The sequence below is a fragment of the Cygnus olor genome, chromosome 6 (assembly GCF_009769625.2).
Source record: "Cygnus olor isolate bCygOlo1 chromosome 6, bCygOlo1.pri.v2, whole genome shotgun sequence".
NCBI classification, from domain to species: domain Eukaryota; kingdom Metazoa; phylum Chordata; class Aves; order Anseriformes; family Anatidae; genus Cygnus; species Cygnus olor.
This window is the reverse complement of record NC_049174.1, coordinates 19,727,916-19,752,001: the sequence shown is the minus strand read 5'-3', so window position 1 is coordinate 19,752,001 and position 24,086 is coordinate 19,727,916. Positions and strand designations below refer to the sequence as shown.

Here is a 24,086-nt window from a genome sequence, read left to right as displayed (position 1 = left end):
TGTTCATTGCCCTTCATCCTTCCATTTTAATGCTAACACATGCATTTTGTTTGCCCTGTTAAATTGCTGCCAGAGAAAGTGGAGAAAACCTTCTCAGGTATTGATTTTTCATACATGGGGACAGTAGCCGGTAGTCACTTGATTTGCTGCCTACAGCTTATAACTGAATTGTCTCATGGGATTATAAACTTCATTTTAATGCTGAGTTCCCAGCCTGAGGTGAAATAGCTGTTAGTCATTTGTAAGTGCTTAGTATATTTTGCTTGTTGGAATTCTGGTTAGATGGCTAATAGAAATAGTATTTTGCAATAGAAATGCCACTGATCAGAACTTCCTGTTTGAGTTGTTAAATGGCTTTCAGAAATTTCGATCTGATCCTGGATAGTAATTCCTGCTTAATATTTTGTGGGTCTTTCTGTTGTTCATTGTTATATTTATAATGTAATAGTTATTAATTTTATCATGATAACTGGCTAGGTAGACCATCTTATTTAACATTTGGTGATCAGAGTTGTAGACGTGGAACTGATTAATTTAGCAGTCAGACAAATGAAATGTGTTGTAATTCCTCATGAATGATCAGCAGCTCTATTTTCAGTGGTACTGAAACCTTCAGTAGAAGACTTTATATACTAGCAGCATGGTTCCCTTTATCTTACTGGATAAGACAGCTCTGCAAAAATACCTTGTTTACCATGTACAGAAGGTGACTTTATTTTATTTTTTGCAGTAATAGGAGTGTTAGCAAAGCATTCAGTCTTTCACCAATTAATACAGTTTTCTCTGTTGGTTACATTATAGTTTTTTTTAAAATACAAAGTACCTTCCAGAAACCCTGGCAGTGTCATTTGCCATTAATAATATATCTTGCTAATTTTGAGAGAACAAAAGTAAAAGCTATCAGTGAAGATGAGATGGAAGAGAATCAAAGCCCCACAAAATTTTCTGAGATACTAGTGATCATTTTTATTAAGAAATTGGAGTGGCTTCAGTTCACCCTCATCTTTAAGACATTCCTACTCTAGAAAACCTCTATGATTTCTTGTTCTATCCTTGATTATGTAGCTGATTGAGGCAGTATTTAATTAAACTTAAAGTATGCGGCCCCATTCTGTGCATGCCTAAGCAGCTCTCTTAGTGGCTCAATGTGGCTGCTGCCACATTGTTTGCAAGTTCTTTTCAGCAAGAAAGAGGAGTGAGGTCAAGCCGACTGGTATGGCCGTTACAGGCAGTAAATGACATGAAGCCATGGGTCCATGCTAAGAAAGAAGCATCAGAATGAATTTCTGGGAAGCAGAACATGATTTTTGAGGGAGATGCTGGTAGTGTTTACCTGGAGCCTGTAGAAGTTTTCTCAAGGGCATTGTGGTGCTTACTTGGGAGTAGCAAGATGAGGTGACAGGTAGTTCTGGAGTAAAGTAAGTGACCCAGCAACAGAATCAGCAGTGTCTCCTGATCTGGCATGGGCCTCCAAGAAGGACTAAAAATGCATACCAAGTAGTAATAGCGTTATATTTGAAGAAGAGCTGGTCAGAGGCCAAGCTGTGCTTTATCCTTGCCTCCCTGCACCCTGGATCTGTTCACTTATGAAAATGGCTAATTCTGAGAATGTATTTGTCTCCCCAGAGTAGTCGTCTTTTCTGTTTGATCTATATTAACAATACAGAGATGATCAAGCATTCTTGTACAAAGATTAAGTCTTTACCCATAAACACAATGTGCAGTAAGAATTTACTTCAAAAATTACAATGCAACAGATAATGATGCAATGAATCTGAGTGAAAACATGCCACTGAATTGTCTGGATTAGGCACCTACATTTTTTTCTAATATGCATTTTCTGGGATCTTCCAGGAGAGTTTGGTTATAGACTCAAGCATTTGATCCAACAAATTGAATTATGGTTATAATCTTACACAGGACACAATTAAAAAAACTGTTACTCTTCTATTTCAAGTATTGCAGAAGTGTCAGATTTATTGTACTGACTTAGCGGGCTGCCACATACCTTTACTAGATGGATAATAAATGCCCATTTACACACATGATGATGCATTTGGGCTTTTTTTTTTTTAAATGGAATGGAATATCCATCATGGAGAATTTAGGTATGTATCGTACTACAAGGATCCCGAAGTGGAAGCAGATAACATGGCCAGGAATTAACCAAGTTGTTTTCTCTATTTCTGGACCATTATAACTTAACGGAGTAGTGACATTTAGATTTTTTTTGCCATGATGTCAGTTGGTGTTTTGTGTGCAATTTTTTATGATTAATCTCAGAAATATGATTTATGTTTCATGCCATGATGGACTGAAAGCATAGCAACAAGCTCAGCAAGGACAAGAGAAGAAAGCAAGTATTCACAACACTTTCCTCAGAACTACCTTTTGGACACAGTCCGCTCTCTATCCTCGTCCTGAGGCTGATCTTACAACTCTAAAAGTTTAGGTTATCCAATGCATCCATGAAAAGAATGGAGAAGGAAAGAAAGTAACAAAGATATTCCTGAATATCTTTGAAAACTGTAGAGAAGGAAAATGTATGTGAGTACAGTTAATAAGAGGTTTAAAAAGTTTTAGTTGGAGCATGTGAAAAGGGAGAAAAACACATTTCCATTTACTTCCCCTGCATCTCCATTTTGAACATCCACGGAGTCTGTTTCATGATTTCTGTATTCAGCAGAGACTTGTTCTGTGGACTGAATTTAGTAGGAGTGTTTTCAGGGACCTACCTTTCATCTATAAATAATAGCAGTTGTGTTGCTGATTGTCCTATCTTTTTTTCTCCTGTTGGCCTAGTGAAACAATGTGATCAATTGAAGTATGGTCCTTTTTGTTCATACGTTGTATAGCATCAATAACAGCTTTTGAACACACTTTTATCTTTTTCCGTGTGCTTCCGTCACTGACCTTCATCCCCTAGAGAAATGTGCACAGGACATTCTGCAATGTCCTTTTCTGTGACCACTTGAGAACAGTTATAGGATGGTATGTTGATAGATTCATTTGTTTGCTGTGTTTTAGGATATTGACATCTTCTTTGTTTTAACCTAGCCAGTGAGGAACAGCAGGAGGAGACAAGCAGAGGAAGCTGTTCTGACTATTGATTTTCTTATGCCTTTCAGTGGTTCATTAATTCCACTAACAATTGCTTCTCAGGTAGATGGTTTGGTGCGACCATCAGTAGCCAGCAGAATAGCGGCTGTCATGGCTGGCTGAAGCCATAGCTGATTATGTCAACACTGCCTTCTGAATTCTTCTGTCTATGGATTATCCGTTTAGTATGGAAGCAATATTGAGCTCCCTACAAATAGTGAAATACATTTATTTTGGGTACAGTGTTCTCATTCTTCCACAGTTTGTGTAGATGCTATAAGAGTATTAGCTAGCTGTTTCACAAGAGGTGTAGAGGGATTAGACAAACAGAATGCTGAGAAATTAGTAGTGTGCAAGAATTGTTCATATGGAAACAGGATGTTTGATTCAGTTTCACTAGTATTGACTGGAAGTGCTATTATGTCCCTTCCAGCTGTGTCAGAATTCAAAACTGTCTAGTGCTGTATACCACCACTTTGTAAAGCACCAGGCTGGAGTGAGGCTCTAGAGCGAGGCTGTTACTAATTTCAGAACCTCTGTGGATATCTCATTTTACAGTGAACTAGAAAAAGGGTGCCTGTCGGAAGGCAATAGGCAAATAACTGTTGTATGAAAGTTCAGTAGGGCAGTACTGAAAATAAAACTGTAATGCTTAAGCCATTCCTGGCACTGTTTTCCTTGCTTACGAGTCCTTCTTGTTCCTCTTAATTTCTGAGAAAGATAGCTGTGAAATAGAAGTGTTCCAAAAAAAGTTGTTGATTTTATTCCAGAAGTAGTTACATCATATAAAATCTCTGTGTAGTTATTCTATGTAGGTTCTTTTTTCTTTTCACAATATAGTTTGAGCTTTGTGAATCAGCAGTGAGGATCACAGTAGAACTTGCAGAATATCACATAATTTTCCAGATGGCTATATTTGGGACTGTTTAAAGCCATTGAAGAAAACTGTGCTTCACAAGTGGCAAAATGACTTGGGAACTGTCTATAACCTTATTTCTTTTACGTTATCTTTTCCTAGAATCATCTAGGTTGGAAAAGACCTTCAAGATAAAGTCAACCTGCCTTACCAAGTCAACCATCAACCTGCCTTACCAAGTCCCATCACTAAACCATGTCCCTTAGTGCCACGTCCACACTTTTATATTAGACAATGCGCGTAGTCTGCTTGTCTTACTGTTAAGTGGTAATAAGACACAATTACTGATTCTAATGTCATTCTCACAGGGATATTGTCTTTAAATAGACATAAAAGTTATTTATGAATTTGCCATCAGAAAAAGTTAGTTTGTTGTATGTGGTCTGACTCGATTTGTTCCAACTGCTGAAGGTTTTCAAAGAGTCCTGGTGTTACAGAGAAACCCATGAAACTTATTTTCTCGGTGGAGAATGCCTCATTTCATGGACAGCTGAGAGAAACCTTGTCAGTGGCTGAACTATGTTAATAATTTTTTGTTTTGCTCTCTTGTCTGTCTTGGTTGGTAAGCTTTGACAGGATTTATTTTCAAATTAGTGTGTTATCTCTCCTTTCTACCAAAAAAATAAAAAAAAAAATCAGTCATGCTGTTTGCCCCTATTTTATCCAGAGAGCAGCTTGTCTGGACTCCATCAAGTTGCTGTTACTTTTGCTCAGCATTATTCTCCAGTATGCAAACCAGGGTTTGGTAGAGTGCAGTAGGCATCTAGTCATTCCTCAAATAGCTTGTGTGTGTGCAGTCACAAATAGCTTTGTGCAAGATGTTCCCCAGCCAATAGAGTTAATTGCCAAAGTGTAATTTTTCAGCATCTGGTGTGGGCTATTTTGCTTGCCCACTTGGAACAGATTTAACCACTGAGAAGTTTTCTCCATCTGGTGGCAGAAATCATGAAATTCTTGTAATCAGTAGGTCTCTGATAGGTTGAGGCTCTCTCTGGGGAGGACATTGGTAAGATTTTCACAGCTCGAAGCCACCATAGTATATCGCTCAAAGCCCAGAACAGTTGTGAGTCCTGATGTGCAGGGAGTGAAAGGAGAAAGTTCTTTCTAAAGACATTTCAGCTTCAGCATCATTTTAGCGTTAAGGTCTTCTTGGATGTTTGTTTTACATTGGTACAAAGAGTGCCATGTATCATTTTCTGGATGTTCTGAGTGATGGGCTAGTGGTTACAGTGACAGTGAAATACCAGCTTTTTTTTTTTTTTTTGTGGGTTGCATCAAAACAGTTGTACTGGGTCGGGCTGGGATGTTAACTTTCCCTGCAGCAGCCCATAAAGTGCTGTGCTCTGCACTCGTAGCTAAAACAGCAATGGTATCACACCAGTGTTGTGTCTGCTGCTGAGCAGTGCTGGCACAGCATCAGGACTCTCTCTAACCCCCCTAGGGGTGGGCAAAGATGTGAGAAAAGAAACATCACCAGGGTAGCTGACCTAAACCAACCAAGGGGATATTCCATACCATATGATGTCACACCCAGCAATAAAAGGTGGAAAAAGGAGGAAGAGGGGAGGGGTGGGCTCTCGTTGTGAAAACGTCTGTCCTCCTCCCGAACACCGGCTATGTGCGTTGAGGCCCTGCTTCAAGGACGTGGTCAAGCATTGCTCATTTGTGGGAAGTAGAGCGTAATTTCTTTCCTCTGCACTTCCACATAGCCTTTACTTGTTTTGTTTAGTTTTCCCTTTCCCCCTCCCTTTTCCCCTTTCCTTTTTTCCCTTTTAGTTAAATTGTTAATTGTTTAGTTAAATTGTTTAGTTAAATTGTTTAATTAATAATAATCTTTCCTTAATAATTATTTTTTCCCTTTAATTAAATCATCCTTATCTCAGCCCGTGAGTTGTTCTTTCCTTTACTTCTTCCCCTCCTCATCTAAGGAGGGGGAGTGAAAGAGCGGTTGTGGTGTTCAGCTGCCTAGCACGGTAAAACCACCACAACAGTTTGCAGTCATCTTTTTTGTCTTTCCATATGAACAACTGTAGTATTTCTCCCAAAGCGTTAAAATGACATGTTCTTACGAGTTTGGTTTTTGTTTGTTTCTCTAACCTGATATGCAACTGTTCCCACACGCATTTGGATTCATCCGCCCCCTGCCCCAAGCAAACCTTGCTCCTAAGGCTGGCTTAACAGGAACTACATCTCTGTGGCTGTTGTCTTCAGTGCATGTAGTCCAGTCTGTTCACTGATTTTGGAGAATTCTTTCACTTGACCTGCTTCTCTGTTGAGATGCTGACTGTATGTGTTCGGAACACTGTTCTTTATTTGCTGCATGCTGTATTGGATCCATGTAGTGAGAAACTCTCCTAATAACTTCCATTATTGATCCTCAACAGATTAATGACATTGACCATTGACTCTAGCTTTTATTTCACTCTTCTTCTTTTCTTTTCTTTGTCTTTTTTTTTTTTTGTCAAGAAACCAAATGTTTTGTGTCATGTGTTGTGCCTTCTGTATGGTAAATTACTTTAATAACATGTACATGCTTTTCCTTGGCATCTAAAGGAATTTTAAAAGTTTAATTCTTCTGGAAAAGGAACAAAGCATGCAAATGGACACGTGCTTCCATTTTTGAATACTGCTATACAGATCTGCACTGCATGTGAATTTGATTGCAGGTTCTTTTTTTCTCTATCATGAACAGAAAACACATTTATTTCTTTAATTAGATTGAATAGTTGCTGCTTTGCTCTTTTTTAACTTCTCAGTTTCCCTAGTCAGGCTCATGTTTCTTTCTGACTAAATTTCACATGCCAGATAGTTGTTACTGATGCTGGAAATGTTGTAGAGGTAAATAAGATAGATTTTTAAAAATTATAAGCAGGTTTGCAGATATCAGGTATGCTTAGAAAGGAAATGGCTCAAACCTTAAAATTCAGGTGTGTGTCTGAGATCATTTGGAACGAGGTGCTAGTTGATCCATCTCAAAAAATCAAGTGAGAAATGGTCCTCAGTGTTTTCTTTGCATTTCTTTATTTAGTTATTTTTATCTTTCTGCCTGTCATTCCATCTGCATTTCTTCTCAAGTTAGGACATTATTTGGTTTCTTTATCATAACACTGCTGCTTTAGTACAGGAGTGCTTAGGGCTTTCCACTGTATTTGTATCTGCTTTGTTTTCCAGGAGGCCATTGTATGGATTATTTCACTATAACTCCAATATGATTGGACTAGAATCATTAGCTGATCCCTCAGATACCTGGGAAATTATAGAGACTATTGGAAAAGGCACGTATGGTAAAGTCTATAAGGTTGCCAATAAGAAAGATGGGAGTCTGGCAGCAGTAAAGATTCTGGATCCTATTAGTGTAAGTAAAAATATTAACCTGTAACTTCATTGTTAATTTAAAAGAATTTTCAAACAGATTTGAAATGTAACTTAAATGTGTGAGATATGTGAAAGCATCCTGGAGGGAATGTTTTCACACAATGGTGGAAGGAAACAGTTTGGAACCAGTATCTCAAAGGTACAGCCGACAATTTCATCATCTTGCATATTATTTGAAGATAACATTTGCCTAGTTTAATTTATATGTCTATATTATTCTACTGGTACAAATTTTGATACCTGTGCTTGGAGCATGCACATGCTAAGAAGGCAGAAAGACATTAATTCCTCTTAGGGGCCTGTTATAGCAGGGGAAATAAAAGATGCTGTTAATCTTAAATGTTCTTACTTTATGTACTTCCTAAAATAATTACTTTTTCCATTGCAGAAGGACTGTGAACTTCAGGATATTTTATAGTTATCTTCTATAAGTAGATAACACTGCTAAGCAATTGTTAAGGTAAAAACAGAAGAGCAGCACAGGATGGATTCTTGGAGGTAGCTCTGTACCAGCTCCAGTTGTAGTGGGAGTTAAATGCCTAACCTCCCTTGAGAACCAAAGCCCTAGTTTTCAGTGAAAGATTTAATTGGCAATGGTACAGGTTGGATCAAGATGGAGTTTGTTCATAACAATTAGGCTAATATATTTACTAAGAAAAGTTGCATTTCTGTCATCTGTCACTTCAGAAATTATCTTGGTTTTCTCATGTATAAATCTGGAAAAGGTACTAAAGAAGATCATACCCTTTCTAGGAAAATTAAAAAAACAAACCAAAAACAAACATGTAAATGCATGATTTTTTTTTTAATAGTTGCAGTCTCTGCAGAAACAAGGAAAGATTTACTGCTTAGGTGCTGTTCTGAATTGCAGCTTTTGTGCTGATATTAAACAGTATTTTGTAATTGTCACAGAATTGTTTCATTAACAAATATTTAGTAACATTTCCTTATTTAATGAATTTAGATTTTTCTCCCTTCAATGGTTTCTGATGTCTGTCTTTTCCTCTTAAGAATGTCTTTATTGTGTTCCACTTCGAGGTTTTGTGAAATTGTTCTCTGTGTGGCCCCATATATGGTCCTGTTTGGACCACAGAAAAAAGAATGAATCAAAGCTCCATGTTTACATGTAGCTTGCACATTAAAAAATATGCATGTTTGAAAACAAGTTAAAAACTAATACACCTGCAAGTGTATTATTTAGACAGCCAAGCAAAGTTTAGTTTATTTTTTTCTTTTCTGGTTACGTATATTTTGCATTAAAAGAATCCTTGAAGAAGAACCACTTACTTTACACAGATTTCATGTGTTTGTATGTAAAAACAAAAACAAAAGTGTCATGATTTGATGTGGATTAAATTTACAGTTACACGTGAGTACTTTCAGCTGCATTAAAATAAACCCATTTAAAAGTACAAACTGGTTAAAAAATGGTTCTTATCCATAAGAAGTTTTTTTGTTTTGTTTTGTACAGGCTTATAGTGTTTATATGTTTTGTATTTTTTTTCCTACTTAGGATGTAGATGAAGAAATTGAAGCAGAATATAATATCTTGCAGTTTCTTCCTAACCATCCTAACGTTGTTAGATTTTATGGGATGTTTTACAAAGCAGATCAGTATGTGGGAGGACAGCTCTGGCTAGTACTTGAGGTAAAAACATTTTGATAGTATTACATCTTAACTAGCAAATGTTGGTGGGCCTCTGTTCTGTATTGCTAGAAGAGTCACCAACTTTCATGATTCTCTGATGGGGCCATTTATCAACAGACGGGTAATCGATGATGAGTCATAGTCCTGTGTTGAAAATCACACAAACTTTATTTAATAGAGAACATCCTTGCATTTTATTTCTATTCAAGAAGCTACATTTTGCCTCCAAACCCAACAAATCTTGTTGATAAGAATGGTTTACCTAAAAACAGCTTGATTTTTTTCATGTTGGGGAAAATATTGGATAAAACATTTCTCTAATTTTTTTTTTGAGAGGTCATACTCTCAAAGGGAATGCAAAATGTTATGAGGAAGTAACATGGAGGACACTTAACAAACATGCTCCCTATTGCACAAGTGAACAGAGAAAATGTAATGGAAAAAAATGATATTACAGAACTTTAGAGGTTGGTTGTTTTAGCAACTAGCAACAGAAATGCCTATTATTAACTCTTCTTCAGTTGCAGTCAGTATACTTGCAATGAAAAGTGGAAAATAACACTTGGTAGTCTTGTTGCCAGTTAAGTGACTGCCAAAGATCATTGCAAGATGAGCACTTCTAAATGTTTTCTAGGCTTAATAGATCCAGAGCTTTGCATAGACTGATGAGTAGAGTTAGCAGGCCACTCAAAATTTTTCCTCAGTTATAATTAAACTGAAGAAAGTTAACATTTGCTTTTTAAGTACAGATCATTTTAGAAATCCTACTCCCTATTCTTGAATGATGACTGGAATCAGAATGGGGAAGCTTTATTTCCACTTAATGAATGTAGAATGTCATCAGTATATCTACCTTCTTTGTACTGCAGAATTATGTTGCTTGAGTGAACTTTTTGAATGTTTCATATTAAATTTCAGTAACAATTGAAAAAGGAGTGTTAGTATTTTTGTTTTGTTCTTGTTTTTAACTGTATGCGTACTGGCTCTGTGTTGAGTTTGGGCTTGGTTTCCCATGTGTTTTCTTTTTTATTTCAAGTGTAGCATGTTGGACAGATATATCATACGTGGTATTCCATATAACAAATTTTGTACAGCGAAATTGCAAACTTTTCTATATAACAAAATTGAATGTAGAATGTGGGAGAGTTAGTTCTCTGTGTAGAACTTATCAATTAAATATGTTCATGTCAGGTGGTTTTTGGTGCACATCTTCCAAAATTTAAAAGACAGTTGACATTAAAAAAAATTGTTTTCCTTATATGGATAAATTTGCCAGACAAGGCAAACCATTTAATCTCTTGGAATTTACATGCAAATTTATGTATGCGTAACAGTGACTTTTTATATTATACATTATTACTTTTTTCATTAAAATGAGATACACAAAATATTCACTTTGATTCATCTTTGATTAAATATTTTTGTTAAATGTGCAACTTGCAAATTTTCTAATAAAAATATTGTAGGTTATTTTTCTTCCCTTTAGGCATAGTTTTGGCGTATTTACTCATTACAAGCAGGACCTTACTTTGATAATTGCCTAAGATGAGAAGTAGGCACAAATATTTTTATCATCATTTTTTGTCAAACAGTTGGGAATATTAAGAAAAGGACAGAGAAAGAGGGGAGTAGCTACTAGAAGGGCATGGACAGTGAAGTCATGGTGTGGGTGAAAAAATATTTACAAAGATTCTAATTTTACTTTTTCTCCTCCTCTTTTGCTGTATGGCAGTCCATTACTAGGAAGTGCTTGCAGGAAACAGCTTTTCTGGATCAAAATGTTTTATATCAGTTGCTGGCAGCACATGCCATCAAGTTTGGAGTATAAAGATATGGTTTCTGTCTACTTTATGCTGCCTGCCAGCAGGAACATTGATGGAGTGAAAGTTTAAAATGACTGCAATTTGTTGCCTCACAGTTATCAAGAGCATCGGTCTTTTCTGTCTGACATTTTCTTTGCACAAAAGCAGTTTTTCAAAAATACTATGAACAAATTTGAAAATACTAAATCATTTAAATTACAATTAAATCCTCTTTTAACAACAAAATACAGTCCTGTTCATAATATTGATTTTTTTAATTACATTTTATAAGTTGTACTTTATAAAATTTCACTTCCCTTTCCCCACCTAAGTCGCTGTGATTTATTATTAATATCGTTAATAAAATATATTCTAAGGTACGGAGGGCAACCTAAATAACTGCAAGATAAAAATCTAGTTGCTCCCAGACTTTTTTTGTAGTGCAGTTTTGCTAGGTGTTCACAGCCTAACCAAGCATGTTGAGTAACTGGGGACTTGTCTTGCTTTTTTTCCCTGTGCATCTCCCCCCTTCACAGCTCTGCAATGGAGGTTCTGTCACAGAGCTTGTCAAAGGTCTGCTGAAGTGTGGCCAACGACTGGATGAAGCTATAATTTCATACATTTTATATGGTGCTCTCTTGGTAAGGATGTTCATTGGGCTTGTAATGACAGCAGAGGGTGCAATTTACTCATCTCATACATACATTTTCCATTTATAAAGTATGGTAATGTTGACAATATTATGTGGGCCATTATAGCAGCAGGGGTTGTATCGAGCATGTAATCTGGTGGACAGATGTTTCTATAGACTATGTGCAGATTGTCTTCATTACATTCCCTAATAGTAGGGTAATTGTTTTTAAATAAGGGAGTAAACTTATTTTTGTTACTGCTGGCATATAGGGCCTTCAGCATTTGCACAATAACCGGATCATTCATCGTGATGTCAAAGGGAACAACATTCTTCTGACAACAGAAGGTGGAGTCAAGCTCGTTGACTTTGGTAATGACCACTTCCCATTTGTTTTCTTGATACATGCAGTTTAGCCAAAGGCATCTGTTTACTTTCCACTGGGAAGGCAGACTGCTATAGTGAGAGATTTTCAGGAGGATACTCAAGATTATTTTGAGGAGGAAAAATGAAAAAGCAACCTGATACAGCAAGAATAAAAATTCTAACAAAAAATCAGTAATAGATTTCTAACTTAAAAGCATAAACATAATAATTTAATAATTAAAAGTAGCTTTGAAAGTGTCATTTTATTTACAAAGCTTTTTTTCATTTTGCAAAGTCTGTCAGTTTCAGGGTAATTCTCCTAATTTAAATTTAAATATTGAATCTTTTGCATATGAAAAGAAAACATTCTTCTCTCTGAAATGACTTTTGCTAGCCTCTAGCATTTTATTCCCTCTGAGCAGAAGGTAAAATGGTCCCATGGGTCCAAAACCCAATATCCATTTAATTTGTGATTATTGCTGTTTGTTAGATATTAGCATGGCCAGTCTGGAAACATCATAAGAATAAGAAGAGAGGGGGGAGAGAAGGAGAGAGAAATGGACTTGGCAATAAAATTTAACTTGGTTCAGCATTTTTCTTCCTATGAATATGCACTCAGAAAAATAAGGGAGTGCTTTAGTCCGTCAGATATGTATGCAATGGAATGATCAATTTTGTTAGTGGGTAACAGAAACAGATTATTAGTAATATATGATTTATTAGCAAAACCATATAATACATAAGGTAATTATCACTGAGAATAGTACTGTGTGAATAACAGATGTATGCTTAGCAGTGCATGAAGGAAAATGAGAATACCAACCTTTCTGGCATCTCCTTGGTCTCTCTCTTTCTATGTTTATTTTTGTGTATGTGTGTTTCTATGACATTTAAGTTTAAACAATAACACTAGTGAATTACAACAAATACAACTGCCTCAAGAAAAATATATGACCAAACACTCAAGTGTTCCCTAATGTTTAACCATTAGGAAATGCCAAGATGCCACATATCTGCATGCTTCCTGTCAAAAGTATCATGCACCAAACTTTCATTAAGTTGCTTTTTTTTTTCTCTCTAGCCCACTGCCTTAGTCACAGAAGGGACTCTGGAAACAAATTAGTACTGAGTCACAGGTGAAATTGTAGAACTGTGTGTCTCATTTGATGCAGAAAGTGGAAGATGCATTGTGAAAAATGCAGAGTTCAGAAAAAGAAGGGTCTTGCAGTTCAGACAGCTGAATGGCATCAAATTGGAGACTATTCCTGCTTTTGCCAGAGTTTCTCTTGTTATCAAGTCATTTGCATCTACCTTTTTAGAAATGGCCAGTCTGTGTTCCTCATTTTCCTAGTACCCAGTCTGAAACATCTCTTCCTTCCTTGCAGAAGATCTAAATGTTCTTGAACTGCAGCTGAGATCTATTATAGCTATACTTAAGGCATGTGGAGTGCCTGAAAACTGAAAGGTCTCAGATTAAGTACAGAAAAACAGTGGGTGCATTTTATATTTTTAGGTTAATCCCTGGAACTAATAATCCTTCCCCATTTTGCAGGAATGTTAAGGAGATTTACCCTTTGATAAGGAGCAAAGGAAACCTGTCAAAAGGAAAAGGAAATAATAATTCTGAATTTAGCATTGGATGGGCATACTACATAAGGAACTAGAATTCAAATTGATAGGGATAAAAGGAAGTATTCAATGACTACCTCAGTGAGCTCTGTCCATTCTGTCAACAGAATGAGACAGTCTTGAAGGGGGGGGAAAGTGATTTCATACTCAAGGCAGTACATAAGGATATTAGCACATAGAGGGGTTTGTGCAAATATCTTTAATTGAGAATAAAGGCAATTCTTTGCCTTTATTACATGACTTTACAACTTTTTTTTTTTCAATGTGATACATATTTCTTCCTTCAACTGCTGTCAGCAGCATGATACTTGAATAAATATTCACCATAGTGTAAGCTGACCCAAAATATCTGCAACTCATCATTCATTCATGCTCATGTTCGTTCTCTCTTTCCCACTGTCTTCCTCGTACTTCCTGTCTCTGCTCTTTGGTATTCTGCACTGTTTTGGAATGACCATAGACACAGCTACAAGTTAGGCTAGCTGAAGAGAGATCAGAGTTAAATGCAGTCTTTGTAGGCACTAGCCATTGGCTTTTTCACAGTGATACTCAGTAAATCACTGAAGGCTTGCAATCACGCTGATATGAAAAATAAATACAGAATTTAAGGCCAGGTTGGATGGGGCTTTGAGCAACCTGGTCAAGTGATAGGTGTCCCTGACCATGGCCAGGGGTGTTGGAATTAAATGATCTTTAAGGTCCCTTCCAACCGAAACCATTCTATGATTCTAATTGAATCTTGGAGCCCGCAATCTATTTAACTTACAAATAACAATTTTGAGTCTCATTTTCTCATTTATTGGAATCAGGCACAAATCTGTTATATGTGTCTACCTGTTTCTCTTCTTGGGTAATACCCCAGGAGTTGTGTTTTCTTTTTCTTTTCTTTTTTTTTTTTTAATCAATGTTAGCTTGAAATATTTTTAAGTCAATATTGCTTTTGTGTCAGCTTATTGGAATGCTCCTGAATTCTATAATTCAATTGTAAATTGACCAGAATACAGAAAAAGATTTGCTGCGAAAGTTCATTCTAATTTGTTTAGTGGTGTTTGATTTCGCTCTAGTTCCTTCCTTCCTTTTTTCAGCTGTGCTTCAGTAGTCCAGCCCCAGTCAGCAAAGCAGTGAAGCACAGTCTTTGTTTTAAGCACGTGCTTAACTTCTAAGTACAAGCTACAATGTGAGCTTGAGCTTCCATGCTTTTCTCCACAGAGAAAGATTTAAGCAAGTGCATAAATGTTTTGTTGAGCAGGAGCTTCAGCAAATACTCCAGTGAGCAAGTTTCCTGCCAGCAGTATTCGGGGAATACATTTCAGCTAGACTTGGGCAATATTTCTGGAACAGAAGTTTTAAATTCAGGTTGCAATTTGAAGCGTTCTGGTTTATATTCATGAAAACAGCAGATTACATGTCTCTGATATTTAGGTGCCAATTAATTTTTTGAATTTGAATGAAAGTGCTTCAAACTGAGAGTCATTCACAAAGAATCTCTCAGCAATTCTGAAATAAAATAGCAAGCTGTGGTCTGTCTGGGACAAGCTATGAATATGGGAAAAATGAAATTAATCAAACAAAGAATTCAGTACAAATGCTGCACCTACTTTGGTCAGGCATTCTGCAGCTGTACTCTCAGGCTCAAAGTTTGTTTCACAGGTACTTAAAGTAAACTGATTACAATGAGATAATGAATTTGAAGCCAAGATTGGATGTGTTTTATTGCAGGTGTTTCAGCCCAGCTCACCAGCACACGGCTGCGTAGAAACACTTCAGTGGGAACACCCTTTTGGATGGCACCTGAGGTAGGCAAATGTTTTCTTAATCCTGTTTGGGTTGTCTTCTTTCATTGCAATGCACGATTTGTTGGTTTTTCCACACAGCAGGCGAAAGAAGTCTCTTCTTGCTACTTTAGGCTGTGTTTCTACTTTCCTCAACATCTATGGCCCCTATTCAGTAAGATGAATGTACTGTTAGAATATACAAAATTGATTCCTGTAACAGTAATAATGTTCAACAATTTCTTCTCTGTAATGTTTCCGTAAAGTACAGATGATGTGTAAACATTGAGGGTCTCCATGAAAATTTTAAGATTTCCCAATCAAATACGTTCAATGTAATTCTATCGAAATTCTTTTTAGGTGAAAAGTTCCAATATGGGACATGAAAGGAGCACTTCACAAAATGATCAGGTATATAGTAGGAGGGATCTACATCTTAGAGCCTGGAATGGGGGAAACCAAAGTCTGCAGATCTGCAGTCTCCTGAGGACCAATCCTCTCCCGGGCTAATGCTTCTGACACTGCTCTGGCCCTGCATGGTCTTACACAGTGTGAATATGTATCTGTGCACGTATTCATGATTTCTGTTACCTATGGTAGGGTTTCTGGCCCGAGAAAATACATGCAGTTTTTCTACAGTTGGCTAATTGATCTGTTTTGTTGATCCATTTGCTTAGTTATGAAGGTTGGTACTCTGCGTGTGGGAGAGGGAGATTAAAAAAATAGTAGTTCTTATGCTATTTGTGTGTGCTAGCAGGAGCCAAAATTTGCATCACTCATCCTAATCTATTACTATATTGGCCTAAACAGCACCAATATTTAAAGGAAGGGTTAAATTAATGAGGATTTAATGTCTGCTCAACTGAAGTATGCACACAGAACAGTAGTAGTAGATAAGAATGACATCTGTTAATAATTTTTGACTTGTCTTTCTTTTGAAGATCTTAATGCATTTTCAAACATTTAGTTCTTCTTCTCCATTAGGGTGTTATGTCAGACATTTAGAATGTCCTGCTGGTCTTACAGCAGGGGGGGAGTGTGTTTTGGTGTGCTTGTCTGTACATCTAAATACAGGGTGGGAGAAGGAGATTCCACCTTCCTGTCCTGCTAGAGGACTCTGCAAAATCCCTGACTCAGCTGTGTGTTCTTTAAGCTTAATCACAGTATCTTGTGAAGTAGTTGGGCCAAAAAAATTGTAATGAATAAAGCGTTTGAATAAGCTACAACACTGCAAATTTCAAAGTAATCATATGCATGTTGATGTCATGGAATCAGTCATAGTATGAAGGTAAATACTAAACCAGAATTAAATGTTTACTAGGAAAGAACAACAGCTTTCATGTATGGTCCCTATAATAGTTTCATGTAAGCCATACTACTGCTCACAGATTTTTCAAATGCTATGGTAGACGAGAAGTAGGTAATTGAAAATGTAAAACAGGCATCTAGGAAGTTTTGCATGTTGTGTTTAAAGAAATTATTTCCCACCACTGAACAGTTACAAGTGTTAATGCAGTGGGAGAGATGTCAGGGTGAAAGAGCGATGGGTGTGTATTCTAGTAAAATTTGAGCAAGTGTTTACTCATAGATTTAAAAAGCAACCAGTACTAGACAATACATTTTATGTTTTCTTATTGTTTATTTGCTTTTACAATATTTATTTCAAAAACAGAGTAACACAGACAATAGTTACATCTGGTTGACTTTGTGAGGTGGTACAAAGACTGTATGTTTGTGAGTAGCAAAACCTAAAGTTCAGATTTCTTTCACTGACTGGGGACGTGCACAGTGGGACCCATGGCCTGGCACAGATTAAAAACAAAGAAAAATAATCTATGGAGGTCCTAGCCAATGGTCTTAGACTGTATTTTTTATATAATTTTCTCCAGGCATAACCCTTTATCGTCTATTTCATGAAGCTCAAGAGAGTTATAACACACTTGAAAAAAAAGTCCCTTATGTACTTTCAGTAAATTTGGGGTTAATTAGATATCCAACTAATTAAAGATTTTAAGATATAAAGTCGTTAATCTTTGTCCTCCCCTCTGTAAGAAATATATTTTTATATGATACAGCTTATGAAATTAAAAAAAAATAAGGGATGAAAAGGGAGTGGTCTGATTTTTTGTATGCTCTTAAACCTAAATAACAGTAGTAGCCTCATTTATGTTGAAGGCCATTAATCTTATTTGAATTTGGGATGAAATTTGCATGTTACAAGTGCACACAGGTCTATTTCTGTACATCAAACAGTTTAAAGTGTTGTGTAAACGTTTGTTTGTTTTAAAATACTTTATATTTTTTATACATCCCTTTCTCTTGGTAAGGAAGGCTGATTACAGCTGAGCATAGAAAAGAAGCTGCTGTAACAGATCCAAAATTGATCTTGCACAGTCTCACAAAGAATGGTTGATATTTTACCATCTCCATAACAACCAGTTTACGTCACAAAGGAGACACAAGATACCTTAGAAACCACTGTGCAAGCATTATTTATGGAATCACCTTCACTGAAGACATTCTGAAACCTTTAAAGAATACTCCTCTTTATAAAACACACAAGAATGGACATATTATGAAATATTTTATTGAACTCAGATTATTAGAAGTTTTTTCTTCAGTACTGTCTTGCTTCAGTAATTGCAATCAAAGGCAGCAATCATACCAAATTTATTTTTCGTCCTGCTTGCAAGTATTTATTCTTAACGTAAGGTAAAAACCCACAGGAATAAGCAGAGACTTTGAGATAGATATGATCAGAAAATACGACATGCTTATAACCAATGAATGTTATGTGCATAGCACATCAAAATTGGAATAGGGCTAGCTTTAAATCCTTCCTGTTTTCTGAAAAGATTTGTCAAAATCACCAACCCAGTGCTATAAAGCATAGTCACATTTGCATGCTAGTGTGAGCCACACTGAGCAGGTTTCGTAGGTGCACCAATCTGCAAAACAGCTGCAGAGTGCTCAGCCTGTTAAGCTGTTGTTGAAATAGCTTTTAAATGACCAGTTGTTGTAACACGTGCTCAAGTCATACAGTTGCTTTCTTTGTGTTCGTATGAATCACCTATTTCAACTGTTGTGTGAAGTGCAGTTTACCTTACTTCTAGGGAGACTTTTCTGGTATTTTAAAAATAAGTGCAGCCAAATTTTTATGCAAAATATGAAGGCTTAGAACTGGGAAAAAAAAAAGCTGAAAAACTCTGCCTAGGTAGCAGCTTTTTAGGAACAGTGATTTCTAGGTGAAACTGTGCTAAGATCGGTAAAAACTAGAAAAGCACTCAAGAGTCACAAAAATCTTTCTGCCTAAAGGTTTTGACATAGGATAGAATCTATGTCAAATCCAAAAATACCTTAAAGGACAGGAAAAAAATGTTAGTAATCAGCAAAATAAAAAGCATGAAGACTAGGATTTATTTATTTATTTATTTTTAATTGGACTTTCACTGTCATGTGAAACACAGGAGCCCCAGTCAATGCATAAGTCCATCATGGGACTTCATCTCACATAACAGCGAGAAAGATGGACTTGATCTGAAGGAAAAATAGAGAGGGAAGATGAAAAAGCCTGCCTTGAAAGAAGAGCCTACAGGAGTGTTTCAGAGAAATGAACCTTGTGAAGTGAAGCTGTGGTAAACCACAGGAAAATATTCAGATATGAATGAATAACTGGATATAAGCAGGACACAAGTATGCTGGAAACAAAAATTACTAGATAAGCTTGGATAAGGAGTAGTCTGTATAACAAGGAAAAACGTCATGTTTTAAGCTCAGGTGTGCAAGATGCATCAAAGAGATTATACAATGTGGTACCTGCAATAGCAAAAGATCATAAGAAAATAGCAGTGGCTGAGGCATAAGGTGGCCTGTTCAGCTCCGTGTTCTTGCTGGTCAGCATGAAAAGCAGCAGTTTAACTGTTGTGAGTGACTGGGACATCTTAGAGGGCTCTCTCTCTTTTTTTTTTTTTTTTTTTCTTCTGATGACTGAGACTTGAATAGCAGTAACAAGACAGATCAAAAAGATTTGTCCTTGAGCATTTGTTTTGAGCAGAGCACAGGATTAACCAAAAAGTTGCTGAAAACGCAAACATAGAGAAAACAGTGCGGAAGCAAGTGATGAACTTGGCAAGGATAGAGAAGCTTTAAAGTAGACTCACAGAAAATCAATTGTTGCTGTTTAACCTAATTAGTATTGTCTCACACTTACAAACATAGACATGTAGAAATTGGAACACTGAGTACAGTCAAGCCAAAAAAAAAAAAAGATAAGTAAGGCAGAATTGTTTAAGTACTGTAGTGATTTAAAGCTCCCTATTGCCAAACACCTGAGGTTACCTGAAGGCTGCTGCTATTATGGTGAAGTAATTTATGTTGAATGCTACCAGGAGGAACCAGATTTGAAACTTCTGAACAAAACTGCCTTTACATCCCTCGTTCCAAATCTCAGCATGTCTTGTTTTCAACCTTCATTGCAGAACTGGATAAAACCAAGTCAGAATTAAATTGCAAATTTTCTTTTTCATGAGTAATTGAAATATCACAAAAGCAAACCACCATACTTGCTTCTGATGTCCCAGTTCACGTTTTAGTTTCTTAATGCTATCACGATCCAGCCATTTAGACCCTTGAAACTAAACTTGACTTTTGAAACAAACGCAGTTAGAATCTGTACCTTTTCTTTGGCCCAAATCTAGTTTTGGAAACAGAAATAGAAAAAGATCATTGAAGACAGACAGAACTGAAGAGATGCCGAAGGCAATTTAAAAACACAAAGAATGCAATGTTATATTTTATTGATAACTGCTAGAAAATGACATGGTACGTATATATTTATTGTTTGAAAGAAATGAATTTAGAACGTAGTTGATCCTTTAAAGAATTACATTTTGAAATATGACACACAACAGTAGGAAAGAGATCCGACATTGTTAAAGGTATCATATGAGTTCCATAATAATGAGTTCATCAGAGGTAAAATTTTGGCTCTATTTTGCTATTGATTTCTGAGAGATTTCAGATGTCACACTATTATTTAAAGCTGTGTCAACTCTGTACTTTGGGTATTTGTTACTGTCCTGAGAAGATGAAGTAATAACCGGCCAGACTGCCGCAGAAACAACAGATTATTTTCCTTTTCCCTCCTGAATCAATGCATATTTCTGGGGATAAAACTGATTTCATCTGAGCATCAGAATAAATATCTGGAGTGTCAGAACAATAGGTGACTAGCTTAATTTTTTTTCCCCCAGTGTTCCTTTGTGTTTTTTTTTTTTAATCTTTAAATCTGTTCATATGTGTGTGAAATAAGTGTAATACTGAAACAATGAATAATATTTGCATTCAGTATGAAACTGTTTCTGCATGACCTAGAGAAAAGGTAACCAAACTAGTATGAAAAATAAATAGCACTAAAAAGATATCTGTAGTATTGCAGAAAAATATATAAAGAGAAAAATCTCATTTGTGAATACTCACAACAGCTTTTCTATTGAAGTCAGTATTCATTAAAGTAAGGGCTATATTCAGGCTTTAGAATCTGGACCAAAACCAGCTTTCTTTTGGAAGCTGTAGATTAGAGCTGATTTCTCTTACTTACCTCTTATTTACCTTTCTATTGTAGGAAACATGAAAAAAATTTGAAAAAAAACCAAAACAACACAGCACATAAACATTTAATAGTAAATACATCTTGCATAGTTAAATACTGAGTTGGAAAAATAATGTAGAAAATATAATGTCATCACTAACCTGGGCTTATCTTTTTAATTAACTCTAAATAAACAAGTACAGTGATACATTCCCCTGAAACTATTGAATATATTCTCATTTCGCCATACTTCAGTCTATCTTAGTTGACAGCTCTTTGCTTACCTCATAGGACTCAAGGTCACCATCCTGTTAATAGCTCTAGGTCTCTTTGCTGTATTTCCTTATTAGCTAAAATTAGCTCTTCTGATGTGCACATTTTCACTATGCCTTTAAATGCCAACTAAGTGTGGCATTTTTGTAAACGCTGATTTATAATGAACTGGAGGAATTCACACCTTAGATAGCATAAATAGATTTCAAGAATATATATACACTTTTCTGCCTGAAAGACATTTAAAAACAGTTGTACAGTGAAACAGTATGTGCGTGTTGTGATAAAGAAACATAAGGAACAATATACTCTCTGATTTTAATAAGGATAATGTTGAAAATATTTCCTCTTAACATCTTCCAAAAATGTGCAACAACTGTTCTCTTGCAGCTTTTAAGATGTTACTGAATTAACTGTAACTACTTTTTTTTTTTAATTTTGTGAATTACAGTAGGTAACATAAGATAGAAAATATTAAAATATTAAAAAATGTGCACTCAAAAATAGTAATAAAAAATCACCATTCAGTTTCAGGGAGAAACTTCACAGGTAGGCATAGAGAAAATTTCAGCTGCTTCTACAGAATTTTGTGTTTATCTAGTGTAAGGATTAATTGTGAAATTCTTGAAAATCCCACAGATTTAGTGGGGAAAAAAATAAATGTTTTATATGAAGAATCGTATGAATGATGTTTGCTACATTGTGATTTGAACAATTCTTGTTGATATCATTACTGTATTTATGGTAGTATGTTAAGTGTAGGGTGTAAAGGAATTTTCTACTTGATACGTGTTCTGAAATAACAACCCTGCTTTCTGGAGGTTAAAGCAGTGGGACAGTGTTAGAAATTATTTTTAGGAACATGAGATATTTTATTGGAATTCAGCACTGGCTTTGAGTTTGGTCTTGTGGCACGTGGTAAGTGGTATAGGCATGCCAGAGAGAAACTGCTACACCTTAAGTGTAAGAAAACAGGGAAGAAAAAACGGTGGAAACCATTGGAGCAAGACTGGGTGGAAGAAAGGAGGGACACAAAAGTGAAATATTTATAGCAGGTCAGTGACAGAGCATGGGATAGAGTTAGGTCTCTAAATGGCCACAAATAACTGAAATGCCTGTGACTCTAATGTGCCACCTTCTGAGACTTGACTGGCGTGATATATTTTTGGGAACACAGACTTTTAGGAAGCAAATAAATAAATGTTAGTTTTTGCCTTGGTTATTTTTCCCCTTTCTTAATTTTCATGGTATAAAGCAAAACAGTTGTGTGCTCAAAAGTTGATCTTTTTTCCTTTCTGTATCAGTTGGTTTAATAAGAGGTACTCCATTTCCCTACAGATCTAGCTCTGTCAGGGCAGTCTAATGGTCTCAGGAATGTTTGGCTTGGGTGAGGTAAAAATAAAAATCACTTATTCACAGCTGTTCAAAAACATAATTGATTACTTTATCTATAATTTTCAGTGGATCAACATTAATTGAAATAATTACTAATGCAAATTATTTAAATATTAATTGCTTTTTATTTTGGGAACACTTTAAACAATATACTGTTTTCTGATAGAAATTTGAATGACAGTCATAAATAAGGAATTGAAATACAAATAAGACGATGGGGAATATGGAACCAATTTCAGCCGCAAATTTGCTCTTGTTTTAATAGTGTAAATGTGCTTGAGGGGTGGATAGGGGAAATACAAATACATGTGTATTTACATAGACAAATCTACATATATTATACCATAAGTACATATATATGAACTTTGGTCTGGATAATTCAATATCTCCAGTGCTGCTAAATGCTATGGTGAAAGAGTTGTGATGTATTTTTGTTTTTGAGAACATAGGATTTATAACAATATTCAATTGTATATTTACCATCTAGATAAATTAAGTTGGATTACATAGTGTCAGGTGGAAAGCAGAAATTCGGTTGGTTTATTTTGATTTTCATACTTAGCAGTTTTGTTCTCCTTGCAGCAAGGGTAAGTATTTTGTGCCACATTTATTTGTCATATGCAGTGCTCTGCTTTTAGCATTGTGCTCACACACCTCATAAGCTGCTTAGTTAGCTACGGCAGCTGAGAACAGCACAGCCTTTCTTCAGGAGCATCAACATTTTAACTGCAGAGCTGCTTCTGCTGGTGGGTCACCAGAGCTAATTGTGTAGCGGTTGTCTCCAGGTAGCAGATCTGTACTGTTATTATCAGTCTACTGTATTGTGTGTGCTTGCAGCTGTCCTTTGTACGTGCATTGACTGTACAGAGGCAAAATGGAAGTAAGTTCACTTCTAATAATTCCAGGTAAGCTTTGAAAGGTTTGATGTATTTTGCTTCAGCTGAACATATGTGAATATGAACATATGTAGTATAGATTACTTTCTGCCCATAAGCAGTATGTCCAGTGTACAAATAACAGCTAGTTCTCTGTATTATCTGTTTTGCCTCTTTTACATCCACCCCATGATCTGCTTGTGCACCTGCTGAAGTTCAAAAAAATATTTGCAATGATTTCAAAACAAGTAGAATTATATCCTTCAGTAGAAAATCTTCTTGTCAGGGAGTGAACTGTTGTGTATTTCTGTAGATGTTATAAATTGCACAGAATGCCTAATCACCGGCTTCTCGAAATGCCCTCCAGTTTGTGTGACTGATTCATTTATGTGCTGTTTTTGGCAGACCGGTGATTTGCCCCCCACCTCACTCTGACTTTGACCCTCAACAGAAACGGTATTGACAACTACCATCCTATTGTCTGTTTCTCTGTGTGATGTTAAGGTGTTTTCCATCCTAATGCTGTATGGCTGGGTGTGAAACCATGATGAAATTACAACTAGTACAAAAGGTGACGGTCTGTCTCCTTAGCAACCTGGGCTGCTGTGTGCACGTAACCAGTCTGTGCCAAAGTGCAGGACTTGGTGCTTATTCCCATGGCATTCACTGGCAAATCTCAAGATTAACTACATCATCCGCTGCTGCATGGGGAAGC

General features: G+C 36.2%; 1 protein-coding gene across 11 annotated transcripts in view; it reads left to right on the top strand.

Moving 5' to 3' along the window:
* The window catches only part of MYO3B (myosin IIIB), a 213,926-nt gene that overhangs the window by 19,620 nt on the left and 170,220 nt on the right, over positions 1-24,086 (top strand). For 9 of the 11 annotated variants that reach the window (XR_005821290.1, XR_005821291.1, XM_040562175.1 and 6 more), the window contains 5 exons: positions 7,187-7,370; positions 8,904-9,038; positions 11,377-11,481; positions 11,744-11,843; positions 15,186-15,262. Coding sequence is in view for 8 of the 11 variants with exons in the window: in XM_040562175.1 (XP_040418109.1) it covers positions 7,187-7,370; positions 8,904-9,038; positions 11,377-11,481; positions 11,744-11,843; positions 15,186-15,262 (601 nt within the window). In the remaining 3 variants the exon portion in view is untranslated. Of the gene's footprint in view, positions 1-7,186; positions 7,371-8,903; positions 9,039-11,376; positions 11,482-11,743; positions 11,844-15,185; positions 15,263-22,540; positions 23,402-24,086 lie in introns of those variants that run through there. The other 2 variants (XM_040562182.1, XM_040562183.1) reach the window with 2 other exon arrangements.